This window comes from Peromyscus eremicus, chromosome 4 (genome assembly GCF_949786415.1).
Source record: "Peromyscus eremicus chromosome 4, PerEre_H2_v1, whole genome shotgun sequence".
NCBI classification, from domain to species: Eukaryota; Metazoa; Chordata; class Mammalia; order Rodentia; family Cricetidae; genus Peromyscus; species Peromyscus eremicus.
Genome location: NC_081419.1, coordinates 48,149,735 through 48,174,122, shown reverse-complemented (window position 1 = coordinate 48,174,122; position 24,388 = coordinate 48,149,735). Strand labels below are relative to the sequence as shown.

General features: G+C 38.1%; 1 protein-coding gene and 1 non-coding gene across 5 annotated transcripts in view; one reads left to right on the top strand and one right to left on the bottom strand.

The window, feature by feature from the left end:
• Positions 1-24,388, bottom strand: part of Ubr3 (ubiquitin protein ligase E3 component n-recognin 3) — a 159,124-nt gene that overhangs the window by 100,518 nt on the left and 34,218 nt on the right. For all 4 annotated transcript variants that reach the window (XM_059260641.1, XM_059260643.1, XM_059260642.1 and 1 more), the window contains 5 exons: positions 12,554-12,620; positions 11,061-11,191; positions 9,399-9,627; positions 2,725-2,904; positions 1,836-1,969 (listed from right to left, as the gene is read on the bottom strand). In XM_059260641.1, the coding sequence (XP_059116624.1) occupies positions 1,836-1,969; positions 2,725-2,904; positions 9,399-9,627; positions 11,061-11,191; positions 12,554-12,620 (741 nt within the window). The remainder of the gene's footprint in view (positions 1-1,835; positions 1,970-2,724; positions 2,905-9,398; positions 9,628-11,060; positions 11,192-12,553; positions 12,621-24,388) is intronic.
• Positions 8,276-8,382, top strand: LOC131910213 (U6 spliceosomal RNA). Its single transcript, XR_009379064.1, has one exon. It is a non-coding gene; the product is annotated as a U6 spliceosomal RNA (small nuclear RNA).

Below are 24,388 nucleotides of genomic sequence, written 5' to 3'. Positions count from 1 at the left end.
CTCTATATGACACCTGCAGGGACCCCCTCAAGAAAGCATATACCGCAAATGGGAAAGTGGGGGCTAGCCTGGAAACTAAAAGCTTGGAAACTAAAAAAGGAACAATCGTAGATCATGGCATGGAGATGGTATAAGAGGACTAATTATACATATAAGTTAAGGCAAACTGTAGAGATACTTAAGTCATTGAAGATACTATTAAATGGCATGAAAAACACCAAGTGAAATGCAGCACGACCAGGTGATTTTTTGAAAGCTGTCATGGTGGTACACATCTGTAGCCTATCACTTGGGAGGCTGAGGCAGGAATATCATGAGTTTGAGAGTTTGAGACAGTGAGAATGTATGTCAAAAATAAAAACAAAATCTAATGAAGCGGGAAATTAAGGTTTGTCTTGGTTTTTAAAACATGTAAGACCCTGGATTTTTTTTTTTTTAAATACACGTAAGTCCCTACCACTAAACATATACATACTCATTCATTTGTAATCTTTGTCTCCCCCACCTACCTCCCTCTCTCTCTCTCTCTCTCTCTCTCTCTCTCTCTCTCTCTCTCTCTCTCTCTCTCTCTCTCTCCCTCACACACACACACACACACACACACACACACACACACACACAATTATTAGAGATCTGAGACATTTTACATGTCTATAAAATCAACACGACCTTTTGAAATTTGAAATTAGACTACACTAAGTCGTGAGGCACTGCATTTAGAGAATAGGTAAATCCACGGAGAAAATAGACTCAAAAAACCACTGAAAGGAACACACAAACTTAGAGCATAGATGATGAGATGATGGAAAGAAACCTCATTACTACCTGTAAGGAAAAGCTCACCCTGCTGTCCCTTTGTTTCATTTTGTTGTGTCACATTTGTAAAAGGACTTAAGACACACACACACACACACACACACACACACACACACACACAAAGACACAAATCTCAAACAGATTTTCATGGGTTGACCTAGTCACCCCGTATAAAGAGAAAGAGCAGAGACTAAAACAATGGACTTCAAAATATTCCCACTGTAAGATCTTAGCTATGCCAGGAATGGTGGGTGGCTTTAGTCCCAGCACTCAGGAGTCACAGGCAGGCAGATCTCTGTGAGTTCCAGGCCAGCCCAGGCTACAGAGCAAGCTTCTGGCTAGTCAAAACTATGTAGTGAGAGAGACCTGAAGAATTTTTACTGACACAGGCTAATGGGTTGAGCTTCATGGGGTTTTATATCAGAATTTTCATAAAATCCTTCATTTAATAGATTTAGAGGATTCTTTCTGATTACTAAAGACGCATCAAACTAATGATTTGTATATGTAACAACACTTGCAAGTTGTATAAAAATTATTTGTGCTTAGAATCTTCAAATTACAAACTTTCAGCCAGTTGTGATAGCATGCCCCTGTAATGCCAACACCCAGATAGCTGAAGCAAAGGGACTGAAAAATCAAGACCAGCTGGAAGATAAACTGAGGTGAAGGCCAGCCTGGGCTATAGAGCAAAACTCTGTGTAAAACTATGAACTTTTTTTGAAGACCATCTTTATCTTTTGAAAGCCACAAGGTGTTAGACAACCAACAACAATTAATATGAAACAATAATGCTAAAGGTGAAATATTAAGAAGTTCCGACAATTGTTCAAAATGGGGGCAGCTGAGGAGGTCTGATGATATAATTGAATTATATTGTTTCAGGTAAGCTTCCACAAAGATGAATTCAAACTGAAGCAACTAAACACTGCACATTACACATGATATTGTCAGGTGTGTTTTCTTTCTGAAGTCGTTATTTTTAAAATGCAGAATTCATAAGACTACTTCCCACATACCCTAACTTTACAGTGTGATAAGAGGCCCCACATCGGCTGTGCACAGGCTTCAAGCTCAGCAGCGAAAGCAGCATAGTAGGTCTGAGATTCAAACTCCACATGCTCATTGAGTTCTCGCTTGTTCAAGTTCATACCTTGTAGAAAGGAAAGCATACACAACTTTATCAAACAGACACAAGTATGTAAAGTAAAATCAAACATTTCCCTATGCTCAACACCTTTTAAGCAAGTAGCACCAGTTACACAGAACATATATAAATAAGTTTACAATGAAATACAATAACAGCAGGTCCTTTTTTTAGAATTTTTTAACAAACTAACATTCCTAAGAAACATTTTGTGGGGCTGGAGAGATGGCTCAGAGGTTAAGAGCACTGGCTGCTCTTCCAAATGTCCTGAGTTCAATTCCCAGCAACCACATGGTGGCTCACAATCACCATGTAATGAGATCTGGTGCCTTCTTCTGGCCTGCAGGGATGCGTGCAGGCAGAACACTGTATACATAATAAATAAATAAATCTTTAAAAAAAAAAAAAAAAGAAACATTTTGTAAATGTCACAAACAGAATTGAATTTCTTTAATAAGAAAATCAAAAACAATTTTAATTGCTGACAATAATTGTCCAAAATATTAGGAACATGTTACAAATATGAGAAAACAGATTTCAAGTTTCTAAACTGTTTTAATGTACTACCAGAAAAGTGGAATCGTTTCTTAATAAATCCTTGCTATGTTATTGTGAATAAATATTAAACTTCTTACAAATAATAATTAATTCAAATAATGAGACATCTGATTTACAATCTCAATGGTGTGCTATTATTTTTAATTAGTATTTAATAGTTTAGCATTAGGTATCTTTTGAACCAAAAAAAGTTAAATTCATACCTTGAAAGAAAGAAACAAAATTCATCCATGTAACTAACAAGCCATGATCTTCCAAAAACCTCTTCGCCACACTTTGATGAGAAAGAATATTAATAAAATCACTAACAAGAGGCCAGTAAGTGTTATTCTTCAGTAAGGCTTCTCCACAGTTCACCACAACATGTAAACTATTTTCTTCATCTAAAAAGTCCAAAAATTACTTTTTTAAAAACAACTTCCCTAATTATACGGAATATTATTATACACTTTAGAATCAGAAACACTTCAATCCTAACCCCAGCATATCATTTGAAATCTGTATGGCTCTAGGCATGTTGTTTAGACTTAAAATAGGGGAGGGAATGTATCTCAAAGGCAGTAAACGAAACGTTCATAAAGTACTGAGCACACTGTGACAGGACAACATACTAAATGTCCTCCTCATTGCTGATACTGGGCTAGCTATGTGCTTAGAAAACCTCATTTTCTGGATTCTAATAATGTATTTTCTGTTTCAATCAAAAACATCATCACTAGGTTAATTTCATTCTAACTTAGCATTCAAGTCTGCTGATTTCAAGTGGGACGTATTAATTGCTATCTTCTAGTCAAAGAATTTATGTAAATGCAATTTTTTTACCAAACAGTATCATCTCAGAAATAAACACTGAAACCTCTTTAAGATCTCCCAAAAATCCTCCAAGTTTAAATTATTGTTGAATGGAGGGAATTAGGCTGTATAACAATTTTTGTCATTAATACCAGTTTTTAGTAACTAATCCTTTTAACTAACATACTGGACTAAGGAACCTCCATTCCCACTATGAAACACACAATATTCACACCAAATGCTCAATAATATCAGTACTATTTGCTAGTACACAATGAGGTACACAGTTACCAAAAGTCCATTTTTTTCTGTTCATGCTAATGTTCTTTTTATCATAATTATAGATTCAAACAAAAAGTATATGAAATAATGAAATATGAATTCATATTAAGAAGTATTATAGAAACTAGATCATATGATTTGAGATTCAATAAGAATAAATGCATGGGGATACAGAGGTTAAAAAACATCTCGCCGGGCGGTGGTGGTGCACGCCTTTAATCCCAGCACTCGGGAGGCAGAGCCAGGCGGATCTCTGTGAGTTCGAGGCTGGCCTGGGCTACCAAGTGAGTTCCAGGAAAGGCGCAAAGCTACACAGAGAAACCCTGTCTCGAAAACCAAAAAAAAAATAAAAATTAAAAAAAAAAAAATCTCAGGGATAGTGCTGAAGAAACATCTCAGGGATAGTGCCAGAGAGATGGCTGTGTGGTTAAGAGCACTGGCTGTTCTTCCAGAAGACCTGGGTTCAATTCCCAACACCCACATGGTGGCTAACAACCATCTACAGTGGGATCTGATGCCCTCTTCTAGCATAAAGTCATACATGTAGATAGAGCACTCATATACATTAAATAAATAAATAAATAAATAAATAAATAAATAAATAAATAAATAAATAAATCTTAAGAAAAAAAAACGAACAACCTCAGGGCAGAAAAGCAAGATTGTTTCACTGAGATATGCTAATTCTATTTTAAACAGACTGAAAATAAAATTTACAGATGCAGTATATATGAGATGAAATTCAACGAAGGAAACCACATTCTAAAAACATTTTGCCTACAAAATTCAAAGACTGGAGAATGGGAACCAATGAGATGACGCAGCAGATCAAGATGCTTGTCCTGGCTACCTGAGTTCCATCCCTGGAATCCATGGAAAGGTAGAAGAAGAGAATTGATTCCACAAAGTTGCCCTCTGACCTCCACATGCACCGGGACTAATGCACCCACCCACATCCACAATAATATGTTTTTTATTAAGGACTAAAAATAAAAAAGCTTTTCTATATTTAAAGTTAAAATACAATGTATCACTTTTAAAAGATTCTTCACCTTATAAGACTTTACATCTAACCATGTATTTGCCAAATTCATCAGTAAGGAGGGCCTCTACTGAACTTTTTTATATTAGTTTTATGTTTTAGTTCATGGAATTATTTGTACCCTACTCTTGAGTTATATCAAATAAAACCAGGAACCATTACAAGTCAAGTTTGCCTGTTTCTCCCTGAATCCCAATGAACAAAAAATGGGAAACTAACTCCATTAGGGAAGAAGACTTGCCTACATTCAAAATTCTGAAGAAACCCCCCGAATTTAAAATATCTTGCCAATGAAAATGATGAGACAGTGTTCCAGGATGTTGGGAATAACAAAATAAAAAGCTAAATAAAATTTAGAACTGCTGGCCTATTTAATTGAAACTAGAAAATGAATAAGCACAAACAATAATTTTTAAAAGAACACATTTTTTTCTAACAGTGCTTTAAATATAACTGTTCTTGTGAAAAAACACCTTGTCATCTTTAAAAAAGTAAAGCAATTACAATTTCTTTTTTTATCCAAGCTGGTACTTTCCTGACTGAAGATGTAAAGAGCAATGATTCAGGATTAAATGAAATGCACTCATCAAGAAATAATTGTTGGAGCTGGAGATGGCTCAGTGGTTAAGAGCACTCACTAGCTGCCTCTTCCAAGAGGACTTAGGTTCAATTCCCAGTACCTACATGGCAACCAACAACTGTCTGTAACTCCAGTTCCAGGATATCCAACACCCTCACACAGACATGCAGGCAAAACACCAATGCCCATAAAATAAAAATAAATCTAGAGCTGGAGAGATGGCTCAGCAGTTAAGAACACTACTGACTCCTCTTCCAGAAGACCCGGGTTCAATTCCCAGCACCCACATGGCAGCTCTCAAATGTCTAACTCCAGTTCCAAGGATCTGACACACCTTCACACAGACATGAATGTAGGCAAAACACCAATGAACATAAAATAAATAAATCTTAAAAAAAAAAGAAGAAAAAGAAGAAGAAGGAGGAGGAGGAGGAGGAAGAGGAGGAGGAGGAGGAGAAAGAAAGAAAGAAAGAAAGAAAGAAAGAAAGAAAGAAAGAAAGAAAGAAAGAGAAAGAAAGAAAGAAATACTTGTTGCCAGGCAGTGGTAGGGCACACCTTTTTTTTTGTCAGAGCTGAGGACCGAACCCAGGGCCTTGTGCTTGCTAGGCAAGCGCTCTACCACTGAGCTAAATCCCCAACCGGTAGTGCACACCTTTAATCCCAGCACTCAGGAGACAGAGCAGGTGGATCCCTGAGTTTGAAGCCAGATTGGTCTACAGAGTGAGTTCCAGGACAGCCAAAGCTACACAAACAAAAAAACCACCTTGTTGAGCACTTATGGTCAGTATTCTACTAATCTTGGAGAATAAAATGCTAAAATAAATTCTCCCCGCACCCCAACACACACCTAGGAAGACAGTGTGATAAGGCTATAAAAAGAGAAGTACAGGGAGTCTTATGAACAAATGAAGCTGATTTAAATTCAAGAACACTCTCTTGACTGAGTAGCATTTAAACTAAGAGCTACTCTACGAAACATGAATTAGGATTCAGTAGACAAACTAGGGAGAGAGAATCAATGATATTCTTGAAGTTAGAGGAAAGTTACAATCACTTAGACAGAACGTAGAGGACGGATGGTATACAGAGGCAATGGCATAAATGTCAATGGGTTGAGTTGATTTGAAAAGTTGGTAAAGTCACTGGGGTGGAGTGAACGGTAAGAGAAAGAATGTGGTCAGCTGTACAGCACCCAGAGACTAGAGGCAGCCACAGAGAGCAAGAGTCTGGACTGCAGTAATAGTGAGCACAGAGATGGAGAGAGACAGACCAAATGTTTGCTGTAGGAGTAACGAGCAAACCAGAAGTCAAGATAACCTGGAGGCTTGAGGGCTGGGCAATTTTGTCAGTGTATCAAGACACATACTCACATGTCCATGTACATACATATACACTCACATGGGATAATGGAAAAGGACATAAGCTTGGTGGGGGTTTTCCTATGCACATTACATATTGGAGACAATGCAAATAACCAAAGCATATGTTCCAATATGTAGTCAGATTTGCAAGATAGAAGATCAATCAGTGGTTATCAGTATCTGCAGACATTTCTATAGATAGCTATATGCTGCACAGTTATAAATTCTATTTTACACAAACTGTTCCATAAGGCAAATTAAAAAATTTCAGAGACATGAAAAATGAGTTACAGTAGAAATCTAAAAGTATACAAAATAAATGTGTATATAACAAAGTAAACATATAAAATAGGGATCTTGGACCACTAGAAGGCTTTTTCCTTTTATTCTTTAGCTGTTGCTGTGGCATTGTGAATTCCCACTGTATTGTCTTTAACATTTAACCATAAAGAAATTTTTAAATGTTATCTAGAAGCTAAGAATTTGGCTCAGTGGTAAAACATATGTCTAACACAGAAAGGTTCTGGATTTAATCTCAAGTACTGTAAGAAACTAAATAAAAAAGAATAGTGCCTAGTAACAATTCATACAAAAGCTAAACAGAAGCTATTTGAAATAGTTAAAAATTTTAAAAACAGATCTTGTAGTATCTGTAGCTACTCAATAAAGTTTAGGCACATTCTAATACTGTTAACATAAATATGTACAAATTTTATGTACTTTTAGAAAAGCAAAAATATGTATTATGAAATGGTATGTTATTACCGAAGGTGATTTTAAAAATCATTGCAAAGCGTTAAAGGTTGCTAACTGTAGCTTTAGAATTTGGCTGGGAGATAATGTAACTGATGTGACATACTTAACCTGCAGGCACATGAGTCACACAGTTTTTATGAAGAACAGTTTCAATACAATAGTTATTGAAAAACAAATAGGAGACAAACTCACACATCTTTTTCCTGAATACTCCTCTTTAAAAGCCAAATGCAAACTATACAGAAGAACAGCTGAATCAGTTAGTCAAGAAAATAGACTTTATGGGCTAAGGAGATAGTTCAGTGACCAAGAACCCACTTCGGCCAGTATGAAGACGTGAATTTGAATATCCAGCACCCATGTAAAAAGCTGAGCATGACTGCACATGTCTGTCACCTCAGCACCGAGAGGCAAAGACGGGTGGATCCCAAGAGCACAGCAGTCAGCCAGCCTAGCTGAAATGGTGAACTTCTGGTTCAGTGAGAGGCACTGTCTCAAGGAAATAAGGTGGAGAGTGACAGAAGGCACTCACCATCCTCTCAGATCTCTGCATGCACAGGCACACTTGTATACACTAAAATGGGTACACAACATTCATATGCATATATATATGTGTGTGTGTGTGTGTATAAATATATACATATGTATGTGTGTATGTATGTATATATATATAGTTTCTAAATTCTAAGTTTTCTACTTTATGAATCTAAGCACCACTTTGTTTTTTTTTAATCTTTTTATTAAGTATAATTCTGTCGAGAATACCACTGATACAGATGAAAGATGATAGATGCTCTCTCAAAAAGGGAAAAAGAAACTATGAAATATGCAGCTAACACTCAAAGGCCATGCTACATAAAGTAAAAAACCATACCAGTTTTTTAATTTTCTTCTAAAAAGCAAAAGAAGTATATTGTTTAACATCAATAGTATACTGTTTAGTGCTCGCTTTGGCAGCACATATACTAAAATTGGAATGATACAGAGAAGATTAGCATGGCTCCTGAGCAAGGATGACACGCAAATTCGTGAAGTGTTCCATATTTTTTAAAACTATAGTATACTGTTCAATAATATAATAGCGCTTTCTCTGTACCTACAATAGGAGGGAAGAGTCACACCGTGAGTTAAGGAGCTACTGGGGTCGTTTGGAAGAGGTTCAGCTGGTGAAGTGCTTGCTACAAAAACATGCAGGCCTGGAAAGATCCCAGTACCCACATGAAAAGTCAGGTGTAGCCATGCAGGAGGAGGGCAAGAGATGGAGCTGGGCACAGCTGGCTCCCTAGAGCTCACTGGCCAGCAAGTCAAGCCAATCTGTAAGCAGAAAGCCATATAGCATTGACCTCTGGAGGGCCACCATAAAACCCACTGGTGTTTATACAAGTTCTGAGGATCTTAACTCTCGCCCTCATGCTACGTTCTGTGGCAAGAGCTTTAACCACTGAGCCATCTCCCCTGCCCACTTCTTTTAAGGTTTAGCTCTGAGGGTCAAGAAGTGAAGACCCAGTCTTTCAGTGTGGTCCTGCCTGTGTACTGGTACAGAATGAAAGCTCTGACATCAGGAGACATGAAATCCTTCTCGGCACTTGTCACCTGTCACCTGTTAAATTCAACAGTAAATGACTTAACTTTCCAAGGACTTAAGTTCTCATCCTGAAAATAAAGGCACTGAGTGGGGCGTGGTGGCGCATGCCTCCCAGCACTTGGGAGGCAGAGGCAGGCAGATCTCAGTGAGTTTGAGGCCAGCCTGGTCTACAGAGTGAGTTCCAGGACAGCCAGCGCTACACAGAAAAACTCGGTCTCAAAAAAAATTTTTTAATTGATTAATTAATTAAAATATAAAAATACAGCAAAATGTTAACAGAAGTTATTTGGGAATGGCTAAACTAGGAATGATTTTAACTTTTTCTCTACACTTAACTACAAATTGTCAAATACTTATTTTCTAAACATGCACTACTTTTACAGTATTTTTTAAATTATCTTTAAGGATACAAAGTATTTTTAGAACTTGTTGCATAAAAGTTACTACTAACGAACAAATGACTATTATTCTGAGTTTACCTTGCAGCTCACTTTTAATAAGGCAACTCTCCATCATGTATAAGAGCACAGTGACCATAATGTCCAGGAGCTGGCACTCTTCTGTCACCTGTCTGGCGAGCTCCTCATTGCTGAACAACTGGACACTAATGTGCACAATCCTGTTAGACATTGTGTCTGACTCGTGACTCTTCTTCAGTGTTTTCATAATAAAAGCATAATGTTGAACAAAAGTTTTTGTAAAAGCAACCTGTAAAAATTTTAAATAGCAAAAAAAAATCAGTTTAACTCCAAATTTAAACTACTGTTAGTATTCTACATTGCATATTATAATCAGCTTTTAAAGCTATTAGTAGCTTATGATGCTATGCAAGATAAATGAAAAGGTAATTAAATAATGATAATTTTAAGTCGCATTATACCTTTTTTCAAACATTAGTAAAATACTTGGATAGTTTTAAAAAGTTAATAAAAATGTTAACCTATTTAAGTTTTAAAACAATTACAAACTGGTTAAAGAATATAAAATTTTACTTGTTTAAAATTACATTAATGTTTTGAAAAAGTATCTTTAGCCAGAAGGTAGTAGCACACACCTTTAGTCCGAGCACTCAAGAGATAGGAGCAGGGGGATCTCTGAGCTCAAGGCTAGCCTGGTCTACAAAGTGAGTTCAAAGGCAGGCTACACAGAGAAGCCCTGATTATCCTTGTTCTGTGAGAATTACAGTAGTAAAATCTAGAGTCCTAGCTAGAAACCCCCACAGTAACATTACTAGAAATAGTTGCCCCACCTGCTCTGAAAGCTGACCAGCAGTCTGACCAAACGCTGTGTAGTATAAATTACAGTTGGCGCTATCTCCTTTTCGATTGCACTTTTTAGTGTGCATAAAGACAAAATAGTGCTACTTGAGAGTGTCTCTCCTAATGCAAACAGGGCCATTGCATGCTTTACTGTTTTCATATACTGGGCTAGGTCATTTTGCCATAACCATGTAGTGCTCAGAGGTGGGTCCACATCCTCTGGAACTAGAAACCATAGCTCCCTACACTTGTATTTGAGTTAGTAACTATTCTCCCATTAGCAATGTAACCAGCAGCTACTAATCTGTGCTAACTCCATGATCTAAACTCAATCACTCCATTACAAGTTCTCACAGAACCTTGTCATTGTTCTTCAGAGGACTTGACACTTTACATACTACTTGCTTCTTGAATTATTTTATTATTGTTCCTCTCCCATCATTCCCTTCACACCTAGTTTCACTCGTTTGGAACCCAAAACTCACTTGTTTAGTAATATTACTCTAGTAGTTTCTAGCTAAGGCTTTAGATTTTATTGTAGAGCTCACAGAACAAAGATAATTTTTCAAAAATTTGGTGTGTAATTGTGAGCAAGTAAAATTTTATAGTCTTAAACCATAGTATTTCTAATTGTTTTAAAATTTAAATTCAAAAATGGCAATGCTTTGGAATTCTGCTGAGTAATGCTACTTTGAGGGAAAGCTAGATTCTGTGTACTCTGAGCAGACTTGAACAAGAAACAGAATAACCGATGCCCTTTCATGGTATATCCTTGTAGTCACATTATAATGAGTCTCAGCTCAGAAATGGAACAAAAAAAAAAAAAACAATATAAGGACAAAAAACAATGAAAGCAAAGTTCCAAAAGGAAGGAACAGGTACCTTATACTCTTGATCTGGAAGCATGTTAAGTAAGAAAGTTACCATCTTCTGGGGGAACTCATACTTTATTGTCCAAAACAATAGTTCTTCTAAAAAACTTTTATGTTTCAAAACATCCATTATGGATTGATCTGCATAAGAGAGAGAAAATGTATCATTAATTCAGTTGCTCATCTCATTTAAACCTTACCACGCAATCCAACAGCCCATCCAACACACCTGAAAGAACCTATATTCAGATACCCTCTCACTGGGGTGCTGACACTGTTACCAACTCCCACAGTGCACAAACAAAACATTTAACCTGAAAATTTTAATATAAAGCAGTTACTCAAAAGTTAAGTATTACTATTTTTGCTGTCATTGTTTGGTTTGGTTTTGGTTTTGGTTTTTGGTTTCTCTGTGTAGCCCTGGCTGTCCTGAAACTCATTCGGTAGACCAGGCTGGTCTCGAACTCAGAGATTCACCTGCCTCTGCCTCCTGAGTGCTGGGATTACAGGTGTAGGCCACCATGCCCAGTAGTACTACTTGTTCTTAAACATAGCCATCTAGCTAAAACTTCTACTGCTTCCAAGTTTAGACTTGACATCACTAACCAAAAATGTGAAATGCTACAAAATCTGAAATGTTTTGAGCACATAACTAGAAAACTTTATAAAAATTTTTCAATGTTTTTCAAAATTTAAAAAGCATTGTAGCAATAGTAGCACAGGCCTTTAATTCCAGCACTCAGGAGGCAGAGAGGCAGGTGGCTCTCAGTGAGTTCAGGCCAGTTTGAGTAGCACACAGACCTCAAGGACAGCCAAGGCTGCACAATGAGACCCTGTCTCAAATGACCAAAAACAAAAACAAAAGAAACACCTCTAAAACTGGAGCTAAAAAGGGCTCAGCAGTTAAGAGTACTGCCTGCCTTTTCAGAGACCCAGGTTCAATTCTCAACACCCATATAGTGACTCACAATCATCCACGACTCCAGTTCCAAGGGGTCCTATGCCCTCTTCTAGCCCGGCAAGCACTGGGCACACACATAGTGCACAGGCATAAGTATAGCCCAAATATCCACACGTGGAAAATAATCATAAAATCAGAAACTGGTCCCAAGTTTTTTGGATAAGACATTCTAGAACTGTCATTTCTAACAAGAATAATATCATGGTACAAATTTAAAACAATCTGAAGTTAAAAGTAAATATTACTGAAAACATCAAATTCAAAGATATCTACATTTTAAATTTATGTTAATTTAAATAAACCCAGAGTCTTGGGTCTCACTATGTAGTTGAAATTCCTAAAAATTAAGTGTTTTGTTTTTAAGCATTTTTAAGGAAAAAAGAGAATATAACCAGGGTTAGTGGCACACACCTGACATCCCAGTAAAATTTAGGAGGCTAAGTCAAGAAGATTGTGGGTTCAAGGTCAACATGGACACACAGTGAGTTTCAAGGCCAGTCTAGATTATGTAGTGAAGCCCTATCTAGGCAAACTATTAATACCTTTGGTGCCACTGCTTAGCTTTACCCTCTTTCTCTTGCCCAAGCCTTGACTCCCGTCCTGGTCCTCCTGGAAGAAACAAAGTCAACATTATCCATAGCCATGCTCATAAATGTATGTTTTATATAAATGTAACATATATATTCTTACATACTATTGACTAACATAATTCACTTCTATGTAACTACTTCAAATGTTTTAATGCAATTTATTGAAATCACAGCAAAATATCTTTATTAAATATAACCATCCATATGGAGAAAGACTCTTGAGCATTCCAAAATGCTAAAATAAAATATTTGTAAGCTTATGCATATAACATTAAGGCACAAAGAAGCTAAAGAAATAGGGTAATTTCCATAGGAAGGAAGGAAAGAAAGGGAGAGACCAAAGCAAATCGAGGAAAGACTTCATAGAGTATGACACAAAATGAGCTCGAAATTCAAATTAGAGACCAGAGATGCAGTGGACAGAGTCACCAAGACTGACAAATTGACTTTAATCTCCAGAACCTAATCCAGTAATTTGACTTCTGACCTCCACAGACACGCCCTGGCATGTGCACCACCTTACACACACACACACACACACACACACACACACACACACACACACACACAAAGAAAAAAAAACAACTATATAAATTAATAGAAAATTTAAAAAATTTTAAAAAAATCAAATTCTAATATTGAGGAATTTGTTTAGTTGGTAGAGTAATTGCCTACCATGAACAAAACCCTGAATTCAATCCCTACCATTGCATAAACTAGCCTTGGTGGCACTAAGATCAGCCCTTGAGAGGTTATCTTTGGCAACAAATCAAATTCTGGGCCTAGGATACATGAGACCTTATCTCAAAACTAAAAACAAAAGAGAGGCTGGGTGATGGTGGCACATGCCTTTAATCCTAGCACTCTGGAGGCAGAGGTAGGCAGACCTCTCTGAGTTCAATGCCAGCCTGGTCTTCAAAGTGAGTTCCAGGACAGTCAGGGCTACACAGTAAAACCCTGTCTCGAAAAACCAAGGGGGGGGGGGGGGAGGGAGGGAGGGAGGGAGGGAGGGAGGGAGAGAGAGAGAGAGAGAGAGAGAGAGAGAGAGAGAGAGAGAGAGAAGAAAAAAAGAAAAAAAGGAGTGGCTGGGGAGAAAATTGAGTGGTTCAAATGTTTGCCATATAGGAGGCCCAGGGTTCAGATACTGTGGACAGTGCCGAGCTGGGCAGGTAGTCCTGCACTGGAAACAAACAGCAGCTAAGCAACTCCTGTAGAGCAAAGCTGGGAAGCAGCACTCCTCCACGGTCTCTGCTTCAGTTCCTGCCTCCAGTTTCTGCTTGAATTCCCGCTCTGACTTCCCTTAATGGCTGACTATGATCAGAATGTTTAAGCCAAATAAACCATTTCCTCTCCTACTTTTCTGGTAATTATGTTTAACACAGGAATAAAAAGCAAACCAGGACATATGCATAGCACACATACAAAAAGGGAAAAGGGAAGGATCAAATTCCAAAAAAAAAAAGCCTAACATATTAGAAGCTGGAATTGACATTGTAAAAATAATAATATGCTTTGGAAAAACACTAAAAAATACAAGCAACTTCTGCTCACTTACGATGCACACATTTGTGAAAAACTTTACATTACAAATAAAATGGAATAATTAGGGAGAACACTAAGGGACAAGTCCCTCACAACCTATTCAACGTCAGAGCTAAAGAAGTACATAAACAATAATTGATACCTGGGGATTTCATTTGAAAATATCATGGGATGGTTTAGACTGTCTCAGAAGATGCTGAGACCGTACCATAGAATGAGACAGCTAACTAGTACAGACAGTGCAGACCCCTGTGTCCAAGGACGAGTAACAGAGGCCAGAGCTCTGTGAAAGCAAGACCAACAAAAAAAAAAGAGAGAAAGAAAAAGGAAAAGCTGCAACAGGTGTGCCTCTTGGAGAAGGGGTCCTGAGTGCAAGTAGTTACTGTTAACCAATCTTCTTAAAATACAGCTGGAAAGGTTCCTGCTACCTTCATTATGAACTAAGGGATTTTTTCTCTCTCTAACTAAAGGTTATGATTCACCACTCCTAAGTCAGGGAATACAGGAAATACTGCAAAGGAATCAACAACTTTAAACTGTACTGACACCTTCTAACAGAACTGCTTCATAGTTTTCAGATATAAACTTCCTATAAAAAGGTTACCCATGAGCAAGTGACAGGTGTTATGAAGTTCCACACAATTCCTGGCCTTGTAGTCCTAAAGGACAAGCAGAATTAGGAAGAAAAGGTCATTCAAAAAGAAAACATGGGGGTGGTACATAATTCACTAGTAGAGCTCTTGCATAGCCTGGGAAAGGCCTAGGTTCTATCTAAACACAAGAAAAGGAAAGGGATGCAAAAAGACAACACAGGTTCCAAACACAAAGACAAAAATCTGGAAACATGGCTTCTCATGAATGGGACTTAACAACATGGCAGATATCACACACAGCTAGGAAGGGAGACGACCATCTGAGCTTGTGGGAAATGAGCACTCCTACAAACTGATGGTTGATAGCATTACAGTAGTATACTCTTCCTAAATGCAGTTTGACAATGCACAAGTCAGTAGTCTTTAAAATGCATTTATAAAACTTCAATTCTAATAATATTTCCAAAGAAATAAGGAGACAAACAGGAACCATATCTATCACTTCATCACTATGCTTTTTCCTCTTCTTTATTACTGTGTGAGATAGAGAGAGAGAGAGAAACAGAGACAGACAGAAAGAGACAGAGACAGACAGAAAGGAATGGATACACATGTGAATGCAGGCATATATATGCACACTGTAACTTGTGTGTGGCAGTCAGGTGGACAACTTTTTATGAGTTAGTTCTCTTCTCCAACCTTGCTGAAGCAGATTTCTCATTGCTGAGGCATACTACAGGCTACCTGACCTGCAAGCTTCCAGATCATTCTGTCTCTGCCTCCCGTTTCAATATAGGAGTGCTGGGATTACAAATATGTACCATGACATCCAGCTTTTTTTTAACATTTGCGTGTGTGTGTGTGTGTGTGTGTGTGTGTGTGACAGAGAGAGAGAGAGAGAGAGAGAGAGAGAGAGAGAGAGAGAGAGAGAGAGAGAATATAACTTGGAAGACGAGAGTCAAGGTCTTTGGGGGACCTTGAGTTTAAGATTTTTTTTTCTATTTAATTTTATTGTATAGGTGTTTTGTCTGAATGTATTTCTGTGCATCAAAACCTCGGGATTGGAGTTCCATAGGGTTGTTGGCTGCCATGTGGGTGCTGGGAACCAACCAGGTCCTCTGGAAGAGCAGAGCAGCTAGTTTGGTTGGTTGGTTGGTTAGTTTTTCCAGACAGGGTTCCTACGTGTAACAGTCATGGCCTGGAACTCACAGAGATTCGCCTGCCTCTGCCTCCAGAGTGCTGGGATTAAAGGTGTGCACCACCACCGCTTGGCAGGTGGTCATAATGTTATGGGATAAAAGAGTTTTATTTCATTTGTACCTCAAAGTCACAGAAACTAATGATCTGGTTATGGTACACATAGACATTGCTTATGACCCTCAGTCTAGCTAACCTTCCCTTGAGAAGTTATCTGTATGCTGGAACGGTGATGCATGCCTGTAATCCCAGTATTCAGAAGGCCATGGCAGGAGCGTCAAAGACTTAAAGCTGGGTTACATAACAAATCCTGACTAAAAAGAAGGAAAATGCCTTACCCTACAACATACTCTCTTCCCTCTCAGAAACATCTAATTATAATTAGTCCCACTCACATATTAGACTGACGATGATTTTCTATGGAACTAGATTATCTGATAGTCACAAATTTTAAATATATATATATACTAAATTTTAAAGTATTTCATAAAAATTATGTGTTATTAGATGTGTTCTTGATTTTATTTTTGGTTCCATATAGCACAAACAAACATTTTCTCTTATTTCAGATGAGCTATACAAGAAAGGGATAAAAAGTAGTATTATAAAAAATATCATGTATATAAATAGCACTGCTGAGTACACAGTGTTCTGTTACTCTGGAGACAACAGAGACAAGTACCTAACACACTGACATGATCAAAATTAAGTGGACTGCTATATATATATATATATATTTTCACTCAAATAAAACTCCAAAATAGAAACTATTGCAGTTTCAACTCTATTTCTCTTATTCAAATATTTTATCTATATGTATGTAGGTATGCCACACGTGTGTGAGTGCTCTCGGAGGCCAGAAGAGGGCATCAGATTCAGAACCACTGGAGCTAGAATGACAGATGGATGTGGGAACCAAACTCACGATCCTCAGGAGGAACAGTGCTTTTAACCATTGAGCCATTTCTCAAGCCTGTTTCTTCATCCTAAAACTGAAAGTTAAATTAGATATCTCTTCCAATTTGAAATTCTAGTTTTGTCGATTTTGGCTTTTTCGATTCTGTACATGTTGGGAATCAACCCAAGGCAGTGTGCATGTTGAACAGCTGCCCCACTAGTTAGCTACAGACCTAGTCTTTGAAATACTTTTTAATTGCTATAACTACCTCGATTTAGGGTAACTAAAATGTAACTGTCCTCTTGTCTTTTACTTATAATTTGTTGGATTACCAGACTGAAATAATGAGAGGGCTGGCTTGCTAATCTGTGAGCCTATAGGGTAAAAGTATAGAAATTCCAATCATCAAGCTTCATTAAATTTCAATATGAACACTAAAGCAAATTTGCTATGGTACTTGCAGTTGCCAGACACTAAAAATATAAGAGAAAAAGAAAAGGAAGGAGGTGGGGGCAGGTTTTAAAAGCCTTAATGAAATTTTCAAATGGCAAAAGTGACTCATTCAAGAGGCTTTCCATCTAGGCACTACACTCTAGCTCATCCTTTCATCAATTTCCTCCTTTATTTGCATAGTCTATTCTTTCCTGAGTTATTAATTTTAATCATTCTAGTAATATGTGCAAAAATGTTTTGAAAAAAGTACAATACAAATTTAAAGTATGCCATTAGTTTTGTGAGTGAGTGAAAATGCCTCTTTTTCTCTCTAAATGAATCACAATACAACTCAACACATTTTGTGCTTATAAAGTAGCTCCCACGGGTAATGCCTGGAGGGCACTCACCAACCTAAGACAGAGCGCCTGTGTGGCCTGGACAGGCGTCTCCATGACAGGTAAAGTAACCTGCTGACGTCCCACACAAACTAAGTCAGAAGCTCATTTATTAGTAAAAGGGGGACCTGTAGGGCCCTGACCCCCGTTTTGGGTAACTGTTACCTTGCTTGCTGACCTTGACCTTGATATCCTCCCTATGCTAATTCCCTCCCAGGTTTCAACCTCCTGAATACTTAAGGGAAATTCCTTGTCTGTGTATCCTATATAATGGGTGTTAACAGCTTAGATGCAAGATTGTAAAACATCTGTAGCAAACTTCTGCCCTCCAGGGTTCTCCCATTGTGCTGTAAGCCTGTATTTAAGACCTCCTCCCAGCCGGGCAGTGGTGGTGGTGCAAGCCTTTAATCCCAGCACTGGGAGGCAGAGGCAGGTGGATCTCTGTGAGTTCAAGGTCAGCCTGGACTACAGAGTGAGTTCTAGGAAAGGCGCAAAGCTACACAGCGAAACCCTGTCTCGAAAAACCAAAAACAAATAAATAAATAAAGTAGCTCCCAGTGATATTTTTTTCATGCAAGCCAATGGTCCTAATATAATATTTCCCATTAAAAAATAAGAAACAAAAGCAGAAATAAAATAGGACAGGCAAGTTCAAAAGACTAGCAGAAGATTAATAGTAATATTATAACTTGGCTCTTCATTAAATTTAAAAACCTTTTGTTCTTTAAGCTATAAAGAATACTAGCAATTTCTAATACATGCCCTTTCACTTTAGAAAGGTAAAAATCAACTCTCTAAGCCAGTTGTGGTGGTTCATGCCTATAATTCCAGCAACTTGGGAATCCAGCCAATCTGCACTACATAGTAAATCTAAGCCAGCCTGACCTACAAAGTAAGATTCTGTCAGTCATGGTGGTGTATACCTTTAATCCCAGCATTCAAGAGGCAGGGACAGACAGATCTCTGCCATGCCCAGTATACATAGAGAGTTTCAGGACAGGCAGGGACACCCAGAGTGATCCTGTGTACTGAATAGTTTATGTCAACTTGACACAAACTGAAGTTATTGGAGAGAAGGAAACGTCAATTAAGAAAATGTCTCCAGGGCTGGAGAGATGGCTCAGAGGTTAAGAGCACTGGCTGTTCTTCCAGATGTCGTGAGTTCAATTCCCAGCAACCACATGGTGGCTCACAACCATCTACAATGAGATCTGGTGCCCTCTTCTGGCCTGCAGGCCGAACACTTGCTGTATACATAATAAATAAATAAATCTAAAATAAAAAATTTTTAAAAAATTTTAAATTAAAAAAAAAATGTCTCCATAAAAACTGGGCTGCAAGCAAGCCTGTAAAGCATTTTTTTCCTAATTAATGATTGATGGGGAGGGTTAAGTCTATTGTGAGTAGTGCCATCCCTGGGTTGGCCGAGCAAGCCAGCAAGCAGCAGCCCCCATGGCCTCTGCATCAGATCCTGCCTCCAGGTTTCTGCACTGTTTGAGTCCTTCTAACTTCCTTTTATGATGAACAGTGATAAGGAAGTGTAAGTCAAATAAGCCCTTTCCTCTCTCTCCCTAGTCCTGGGATTAAAGACACACGCCACCACTACCCAGCTCCGAATTTGCTTTTTAGTCATGGTGTTTCATCACAGCAAGAGAAATCCTAACTAAGACACCCTGTCCCAAAAAAGGGGGCTGGGCATGGTGGGACATGTGTACCATGTCAGAAGGCAGACACGGGCAGCTCTGAGTTCAAGGTCAGTCTGGTCTACACAGAAGTTACAGGCCAGCCAGGACTACAGAGTGAGACCCGTCTTTTAAAAAGAGGGCGAGGAGGGACACAATGGAGAGATGGCAACTATCTACAAGTGCTTGTTGCTCTTGCAGAGGACTGGAGTTCAGTTCCTAGTATCCCTAAGAATGTGAGTCTCATAACTACCTATAACTACAAGTCTAGAGTATCAACACCTTCTTCTGTCCTCCATGATGCTCATATATACACACATAAACAGTATTTTGAAGTGCCCTCCCAAAATATTTTCCAATCTTAAATATAAGCTTTCATTCTCTTGATGTATAATAACAGTCATTATACATAAAACTTTATTAAAACTGTTCAGTAGTCATTACTAGTACAATATTTCATATCCACAGTGTTTATCAAAGGATAGGTACCAACTACTGGATGCTATTTAACTATAATTCCTAGTCATTATCAAATATCAAGAGAACTCAAGAAAAAGAACGGCTAATGGCACATCATGATTACGGAACTTACAAAACGTGTATAAATTCCTTAACATTTCTCTCATCTAGAGGTAGGATCTTATTTCTCTCCTTCCATTGAATGTGGGTGGGCCCCTCCTAGCAACTTACCTGTACCTAACAGTGGCAGTAAAAGAAACGCTAACTTCCAACTAGCTCACATCGTTAAGTCAGCCACCATTAAAGTCCAGCTTGAGATTGCCTTGACGGGATCCAGATGTAAGCACTCTGATCAAGAACCAAAGCTCCTTCTGGACAGTCAGCATCAACTGTGAGCCCTGTGACTAAACCATCTTAATTTCCATCTCAGTTTGACCTTCAGATAACTTTAGCTCTGGCCAACAAACTAGCTGCAACTACATGAGATAACACAAGACAGAACTATCTAGCTGCCAGTCCCAAATTTCTAAGCCATAAAATGCAAGCAAATTACAATGGTTATTTTTAGGGCATAAAATTTTCAGACAAATTTGCTCCATAGCAATAACAACTACCCCTACAGCAACAACAATAGTTTCTACAGTAGTGATAGAAATGAACAATGGCCTATTAACTTCATAGCAATACCAGAGTAAGCAGATTAACAGACTTGGTATCTAATTTCAACTCCACCACTGACTGCGTAAAATTCACTACCCTGAGTGAATCGGTTAATTCTCATCAATTCAGTTTCATGAACCTTCAGGTCCTTTTAGCTAGAGCATTCATAATTTTAGAACCTTTAATTGCCTCCTCTTTCTCATTTTTTGTTTTTGCCATCTCACATGACTTTCATACAAAGTCAATATTTCAAAATAAAATTAAAATCACAAAACAAAGACAATGGGTATGTGGTGTATATATGTATATATCAATAAAACACAAATATAATTTTATATAAAAAATTATCGCCAGGCGGTGGTGGCGCACGCCTTTAATCCCAGCACTCGGGAGGCAGAGCCAGGCGGATCTCTGTGAGTTCGAGGCCAGCCTGGTCTACAGAGCAAGATCCAGGAAAAGGCGCAAAGCTACACAGGGAAACCCTGTCTTGAAAAACCAAAAAAAAAAAAAAAATTATCATCTTCAAATAGTAATTTCCCTGAAATAATCACTAAAATCTTGGAGCTGGAGAGATGGCTCAGTGGTTAAGAGCACCGACTGCTCTTCCAGAGGTCCTGAGTTCAATTCCCAGCAACCACATGGTGGCTCACAACCACTTGTAATGAGATCTGGTGCCCTCTTCTGTCCTGCAGGTGTACATGCAGGCAGAATACTGTATATATAATAAATAAATCTTTAAAAAAAAAAAAATCACTAAAATCTTTCTGTGACTAGCCCTAGTGGTAGCCTTTATACTTTTTCTTTTCTTGTTTTTTTTTGTTTTGTTTTTCAAGACAGGGTTTCTCTGTGTAGCCCTGGCTGTCCTGGAACTCACTCTGTAGACGAGGCTGGCCTTGAACTCAGAGATCCGCCTGCCTCTGCCTCCTAAGTGCTGGGATTAGAGGCGTGCGCCACCATCCAGCTTGCCTTTATACTTTTTACTTTAAATGTTTACTTGTGACTTTTATAATCAAAAATAAATATAACTTATTAAAATGTGTATATGTGTGTGTATATATATATGTGTGTGTGTATGTATGTGTGTGTGTGTATATATACATATATATATATGTATATATATATATATATATATATGCCCTGTTACTGAGCAATTCCATCTTAGAGAACTATTGTATACCTGCAAAATAAAAAAAAAAGAAATGGAAGCAGTGACTTAGAATCAGAATCAGAAATCAAGAATGATTGCACAATATGTAGTTTTTCCATTATTTTCAATATTATACCACCAATGAAAATAACATACAAAGATAGATTTGCACAGTTTATTACTGAGCAAATAAAAGCAGGTCACAAAGGAGTGACACATTTTTTACTTACGTTCTCACTAACAGTAGTGTTATTTAGCTATATAGAAATGGCTCTGTCAAAGCATGGAAACTATTAAATGACAGTATTAGAGGAGGGACTAATGTTAGAGGGTATAGGCAAGAACTTTCATCTGAATTGCCAGTAAAACACCAAAATGTATTTGCATATTACTTAAACAATTAAAAGCTGAAGGGTAAATTCATTTCCTTTAAATCATGCTTTAGTAACTATTTCTCAGGAAAGATAAGCTAAAATTTCTGTAGTGTAACTTATATATTTTAATCCCTCTACACATAAGACTAAAGAACAGGAAACATTTATGAGACCCAAATTTGTGGGCTAGGGATGTAGCCTAAGAGGTAGAAGGCTTGCCTATAGCATGCCTGAAGAGATCAATCAGTTCATTCCCCAGTTCCCAAGAAAACTAAGTGTGATAATACATGGCTGCAATCCCAGTATTTGGAAAGTAGAGACAGGAAAATTAAAACTTCAAGGTTATCCCTAGCTACATAAGTTCAAGGCTATCCTATACTTCATGAGACCCTGTCTCAAGAGAAAGAGGGAAAAAAAAAAAGGTGGAAAGAAAATAGGTGTAAATTTGTGGCAGGTACATTAAAGTGATTTTATAGATATTATCCCAATTAATTCTAACATTAAAATTATCACTATTTTCTTTGTAAGAAAACTAATGTTGAAAAATAAAATAATCTGGCATATAAGGCTATAATGAGCCAAGATTTAAACACAGATCTGCCTGACTCTGAAGTGCAAGTTCTTTTTAGGATGAATTGTATGCCACCCTGGGGAACATGAAAAATTAACTGTATAGTAAAAGGAAACAAAGTGGTATTCCTAAAAATTCTCATAAACAAAACATTGTGTAGATATCCATTCAGTCTGCTTCCAGCTATACAATTTTAAACATTACAGGTTATTGCCATTGTTCTTGTTACTCCCCAGAATGTGATGGTAAGACCTTATTGCTTAAGACACTACATGCTTGGGTCATAGGATTCAAGTCACAGAGCGATCAGACTGATACCAAGCTGGAAGTTTCACTCCTACTGTCATCATACTAGAAGGTGCTATGCATCCTACAACAGTCTTACAGTCTCTGAATTGAGGGAGCTACAACAACAACTGGCCTGGCAAGATATGCCTGCTGGTCCAATAGTGGTACAAATGTTATGGGAGTAACCAATCACTTTCTGATTGGAGTTAAAGCTTGTTCCATAAGATGGAACTCATGCCTGGTACCTAGTCCAAATCCATGTCTGGCTAGATCACTGGCCCTAGAAGAGAACCTAATACTATTATTCTACTAAATGGACCTAATAAACTGGGCAGTGGTGGCACACGCCTTTAATCCCAGCACTGGGGAGTTGGGGGGGGGGGGGAGAAGCAGGCAAATCTCTGAGTTCAATGCCAGCCTGGTCTACAGAGTGAGTTCCAAGACATCCAGGGGTACATAGAGAAAATTTGTCTCAAAAAAAACAAAAACAAAAAGAGACCTAATAATAAACTATCCTCTATGTTCTTATCTTTATATCTATGATTAGTACATCTTTCAACCCTCATCAGAAAAGTTCCTTATGATGATTAATTTAGAGACACACAATTGCCCAACATGCAGAAGATAAGGGATTATGGTGTGCTCAGCTCTAAATGGGGCAGATATGTTATACACACACACACACACACACACACACACACACACACACACACACACACTGAGGAACCATCACAGAAGAAAGAGTGGACATCTGCAATGAAACAATGTTTGCCAGATGAGACAATTCTGTTGCAAACATGAACTCCTAGTGGCTGTAACTGCATGGATAACACCTCCATAAGATCAAGAAAGCTAAACTCCAGGATAGACAGGGAGGGGCTCCTGAAGTCCCCACATACACACCTTGTGTACCCCACAACCACCTGAGGAGCTACCAGCAACTGACAGCTGCTGGGGAGAGGGAGAACCCTTTCTCTTCAGGGATGCAGCCCCTGAGGGACTAGACCATGTCCAGTAGATGTCTTACTCCCAGACATACCCCAGCAGCATTAAGTGGCCTCTGAGTCTAAAAAGGAGTATATAAAGGTGGGAGGAAACGGTAGTGACTAGGGAAAGAAGTGCAGAAGAGGGAAGGAGATGGGTTTGCTCAAAGCACATCATGAGCGTAGGAAATTCTCTAACAGTGAAAAACTAAACTAGTTCGGAAGCAGGTAAAATATTACATACAGAAGTTGATGAAATTCTAAGAGGAGTGACTCCAAGAGGCCTGGAAAGACAGAGCCAGGCAATAATGAACGAAGAGCCATAATTCAAATCCCCTGCTATCACTGCAGAAATTACTCTTGAAAGTAATTTCTCTCTCAAAAGATGTCATTCTAGCATCCAACCAGAAGACACTATGCTGTTGCAACTGGAATTCTAAGAGTTTAAACAGAAGTTACTTCTTTCCTCATTAGAGGAATAAACACCTCTTTCAAAAGCTGGCTTTCTCCAAAGCCAGAAATCAAATTCAATTCAGGAAAATAAAGTAGAATTGTCATCAGTA